Source organism: Malus sylvestris, chromosome 1, assembly GCF_916048215.2.
Source record: "Malus sylvestris chromosome 1, drMalSylv7.2, whole genome shotgun sequence".
Classification (NCBI taxonomy): Eukaryota; Viridiplantae; Streptophyta; class Magnoliopsida; order Rosales; family Rosaceae; genus Malus; species Malus sylvestris.
Genome location: NC_062260.1, coordinates 10,115,812 through 10,120,568, shown reverse-complemented (window position 1 = coordinate 10,120,568; position 4,757 = coordinate 10,115,812). Strand labels below are relative to the sequence as shown.

Here is a 4,757-nt window from a genome sequence, read left to right as displayed (position 1 = left end):
ACTTCCCTCGTATTTTTTATATATTTTGTTAGTCTGATAAGAGTTGTATTCATTGAAGGTGCAAAACAAGTAGTAAGTTACGTTTATTCACATGATTGGAGAATTGTGGCAATTTTGTGAAAAACTTGTAATAATAGGTCGATTGTTTCTCTAGCTTGCAACTTGTATTCAATTTTGGGTTTCATTTAAAAGTTAAAAAGTAGGTGAGTATGAAAATGACTTATCTTTAATATTAGAAAATCAGAATAAAAGTTGGGGTCTCAAAGCTTCACCAATTTTCAATTTCAATCATGTCACATTCAACTCCGGTATCTCTGACAATGTAGGGTGTGGAGGTTTCCTTCAGAAAGCTAATGACCAGAAAAAAGCTCAGGTCTATATTGTGATTGATCTGCAGTGCAAGATTCTACAATCAAATTGATTACATGAAAAAAAAATTATTGACCTAAAAAAATGAACCCTAAACAAAGAAAAATTACATCTGGAAAATGGACATTATTTCCTCACCTGCGACTTGATGTGGTTGAGCAGCAGTTATAGTTTTATGCGACAGCAGGCATGTCCTTGAGCCATGCATCCAGGGGCTTACCAATTGAAAAGACAATGAAGCCAATTTCGCGCAGTTTATCTACATCGATAACATGCCTACCGTCGAAAATGAATGCCGGTTTCTGCATATTCTCATATATCTTCTTGTAATCGAGAGTCTTGAACTCATCCCATTCAGTGAGAATGCAAATACCATGGGCACCCTTTGTTGCCGCATAGGCATCCGAGACCATACTCACTTTCTCCAGAGTACTACTGCTGCTCATTGGTTGCAGGTGCATCGGGTGATCCCAGTCGAACTTTCTCATAGTCAGTTCCCTGCTGATCTGGTCCTCGGTCACCTGTGGATCATATATGCTCAGTTCGGCCTTGTCAATCAACAACCCCTTGCACACATCAACTGCTGGGGTCTCCCTTGTGTCACCAGTATCTTTCTTGAAGGCAAACCCTAGTATTGCTATCTTCTTTGTCGACACAGTGTTGAACATGGATGCAACTACACGATTCACAAACCTGCTCTTTTGGTACTCATTGATCTTCACAACCTGTTTCCAGTACTCTGCTACCTCCGGAAGACCATTGCATTCGCAGATGTAAACAAGATTCAGGATGTCCTTCTGGAAGCAGGATCCCCCAAAACCGACACTAGCGTTAAGGAACTTGGGGCCTATCCTAGTGTCCATACCAATAGCATGCGAAACCTGTGTAACATTTGCCCCAGTAGCCTCACAAAGCGCAGACATGGCGTTGACAGACGATATTCTCTGTGCCAAGAATGCATTGGCAGCAAGCTTGGAGAGCTCTGCAGACCAAAGATTGGTGGTTAGGATACGGTCTTCAGAAACCCACTGAGCATAAATATCCTTCAATGCTTTGATGGCCTTCTGGCCTTCAGCGGTTTCCCTGCCACCGATGAGGACCCGGTCGGGTTTAAAAAGATCTTCAATTGCAGTTCCTTCGGCAAGAAATTCAGGGTTTGAGAGGATCTGGAATTTGATTCCCTTGCCGTTGTGGGTCAAAATTTTTTCTATTGCCTCGGCTGTTTTCACAGGGACGGTGGATTTTTCGACAACAACTTTGCTAGACTCGGAGACATCGGCAATCATTCGAGCAGCACTCTCCCAATATGTCAAATCTGCAGCTTTGCCTGCTCCGAGACCTGTAGTTTTGGTCGGGGTGTTGACAGAGACAAATACTATATCAGCTTCCTTGACGTGCTTCTTCACATCAGTGCTGAAGAAGAGGTTCTTGCCGCGGCACTGCTTCACGACGTCGTCGAGGCCGGGTTCATAAATGGGAAGTTGGTCACTGTTCCAAGCTGCAATCCGTTTATCCCAGATGTCAACGACGGCTACTTCAACGGACGGGCACTTGAGTGCAATCACTGCCATTGTAGGGCCCCCAACATATCCAGCTCCAATGCAACATATCTTCACCATTTTCGTTTCACTCTATAACCAATGCAAGTCTACAATGCAACAGTAGTTTTTTTTTTTTTGGTCATTCAGTAGTTATTACTTTATATATACCCAATGGTATGCATAATTATCATGTACCACAGTAACAGGTGAAATGGCAAAGATTCACGTATGTTGCACTTGCTTGACTAAGTTAGAACAATAATAATACTTAAATTTCTGCTTTATCGATCCTAGCTACAAAAACTCAGCGCCACACCAGAATATATAATGAAAATGAAAACGAAAACAAAGCATGGTAACAACAGTTTAACCAAACCCAGTTCGCATATCTAGACTCTTTCGCCTCGTCCTATTCCTGGCATCCCAGACCTAGAATTTTATGCCCCAATAATTGATGATATTTTTTGGTTATTTCCAAATGAACACCTAAATTTTTAAAGAAAAACAAGGAACAAAATGAGATGTAGGAAAATGCTGGTAGATTACCATAGCTAGAGATATAAAAATGTTACCAGAAAAGCTTTAAGCTCGATGATCGTGTGTGTGGCGTCCAATAACACTAAATACACACTTGCCTGCGATTGCTGATTGCTGCGACGAGACGAGAATAAACGACCCTTTCTTTTTCTTTCTTGTGGTAAGTTGTTGATAAAGTAAGGAGTTGATGATAAATAATAATAATAGAGGAGGGCCTTTTTTTTCTGTATCCACTCAAAAATACCGGGCCTTTACTCTCTCTGAACCTCTCACTCTCAAACTGGAGGAAACAAAAGTCAGTCAGGGAGAGAGCGAGAGAGAGAGCGTGTTTTTTGGAGAGACCATGGATGGCAATGGTCTTTTTGATCTGATCCTATTCTCTCTCCCGCCGCTCGCTCCGTCCTTCCCAATCCCAATAGATAGCGAAGAAAGAAAATAAATATCACATAGAAAAGTAGTTTTTCTTCCATGGTACCTAATAGTGGTGTTTGGGAAAATTATTTTGCGTAAAATAAACTACTGAATCTTTGAAAATTCATTGAGCATTTTACGGACATAACAACCAAGATCACTAGTAATCACCATGAGTATCTGACCCTTTGGTCATTGGAAGGAAATAATGTCTGCCTGTAGGATTCGTCAAACCTCAAAGGGTTCTGATAAGGGGGAATGATAATGCTAGCCAGATTAAATTTGTAAACTAAATTTTGAAAACTAAAAGAGATGAAAGTTGATTGGTTTATTACTTAAGCGTTGATAAACATGCTCATTTCTATTGGTGACACATCATTTAGTTTGTAAATTTTGTCTAAAAATTTAGTCTTCTTGGCATTACCCGAGGCGGAAAGTTGATCCATATCAATATACGTAAATTGATTGGCTGAAGTTGAACCAACTAATACGAAAACATGCAAGGAAGTTAATGAAGAAAGGGGTAATGTTAGGGAGACTAAATATATAAACTAAATTTTGTAAATTGAATGACATGGAAGTTGATGATTGGATTATTACTTTTGTTATTTTTTTTTAACAAAATGATATTAATATTATCTACACTAAGGGGGTCAGTGAGTGGGTTAAGCCTTAAAATGGGCTAGCAATAACATTGTTCAAATTTGCCTTTGGAGATGATTGAATTATTACTTAAGTGTTGATTAGTGTTGTAGACATCGAAATTTCGGTGAAATAAATGTTGATCAATAAATAAAATTCCAATGTTCATCTGTCACATAAATTTTACACGTAGCATGTGACTCAACAAAAAATTGAAAATCATCGGAAAAGTCATCAGATAGGACACGTGTCAACACGTGGCAGAAATGATTTATTTAATCTAATTATTTAAATCCAAAAATCAAGTTTTGGAATTCTATAAATAGGAAGCCAAGACATTCATTTTGATTCACCAATTCACATTACACCAAAACCTTGAAGCTTTGAAACTTTAAAACTCCCAAGCAAATCCCAAAGGATCAAGAAAGCTCTCTTCATTCTTCGTCAAATCCTCCTTCAAAATCAAGCCTAGACAGCTCTTGAAGAACTTCCACCAATTCAAGATCAAGCCCCAACGGCCCCTTGAAGAAAGTGTTCATCGTTCATCGTCTGTTCATCCTAAGATCAAGCCCCAACGACCCTTTGGATCAACAACATCAACAAATCCACACATCCAACCGTTCTTCAAGATCAAGCCCAAAAACCCTTGAAGATTCGTTCACCCATCAACCTTCAAGATTAAGCCCAAAGGCCCTTGAAGAAATCCGCACAACTGTTTCTTCAAGATCAAGCCCAAAAGCCCCTTGAAGATCCGTTCGTCAACCTTCAAGATCAAGCCCCAACGGCCCTTGGATCAACAACATAATCCATAAATCTACACATTACGAAGATCGAATCAGAGCCCAAATTTGTATAAGAGATTGTAACCCCTAAATCATTAATACAAATATTATTTTGTTCACGTATTCTTGTCTCATTCATTGCAGGAATTTCAGTGTTTACAAATTTGGCACGTCCAGTGGGACAATCTCTACCTCTCATCTATATCTGCAAATCCGTAAAAAGCACAAATGGCATCAATGAAGGCTCAAGTTGTTCCCGTAACCAATGTGAAGAACAAGAGCGTCATCGCCGTATGCGGTGTCACTTCGGGCATAACAACCTGAAGCAAGGTAAGAGCTCTTTCTGCCGTCTCTTCCACCCCTGCATCAACTCTGCCGAAGGAACAAAAGCACCTGAGGCACGAGCCCGTGATCACCTTGGCCTTGCTAAGGGAGCCAAGGGAAGAAAGCCCGAGGAAGTACTCTGAGTCCTCGC

The 4,757-nt window shown here is 40.2% G+C and overlaps 1 protein-coding gene across 1 annotated transcript; it reads right to left on the bottom strand.

The window, feature by feature from the left end:
- Nucleotides 1-208: 208 nt before the first annotated feature.
- Nucleotides 209-2,772, bottom strand: LOC126619552 (UDP-glucose 6-dehydrogenase 1-like). Its single transcript, XM_050287962.1, has 3 exons — nucleotides 2,483-2,772; nucleotides 508-2,017; nucleotides 209-391 (listed from the first exon to the last, which is right to left on the bottom strand). Exon 2 carries the CDS (start codon nucleotides 1,986-1,988, stop codon nucleotides 543-545), a length of 1,446 nt encoding a protein of 481 aa, XP_050143919.1. The 5' UTR covers nucleotides 1,989-2,017; nucleotides 2,483-2,772; the 3' UTR covers nucleotides 209-391; nucleotides 508-542.
- Between the last annotated feature and the right edge of the window lie 1,985 nt (nucleotides 2,773-4,757).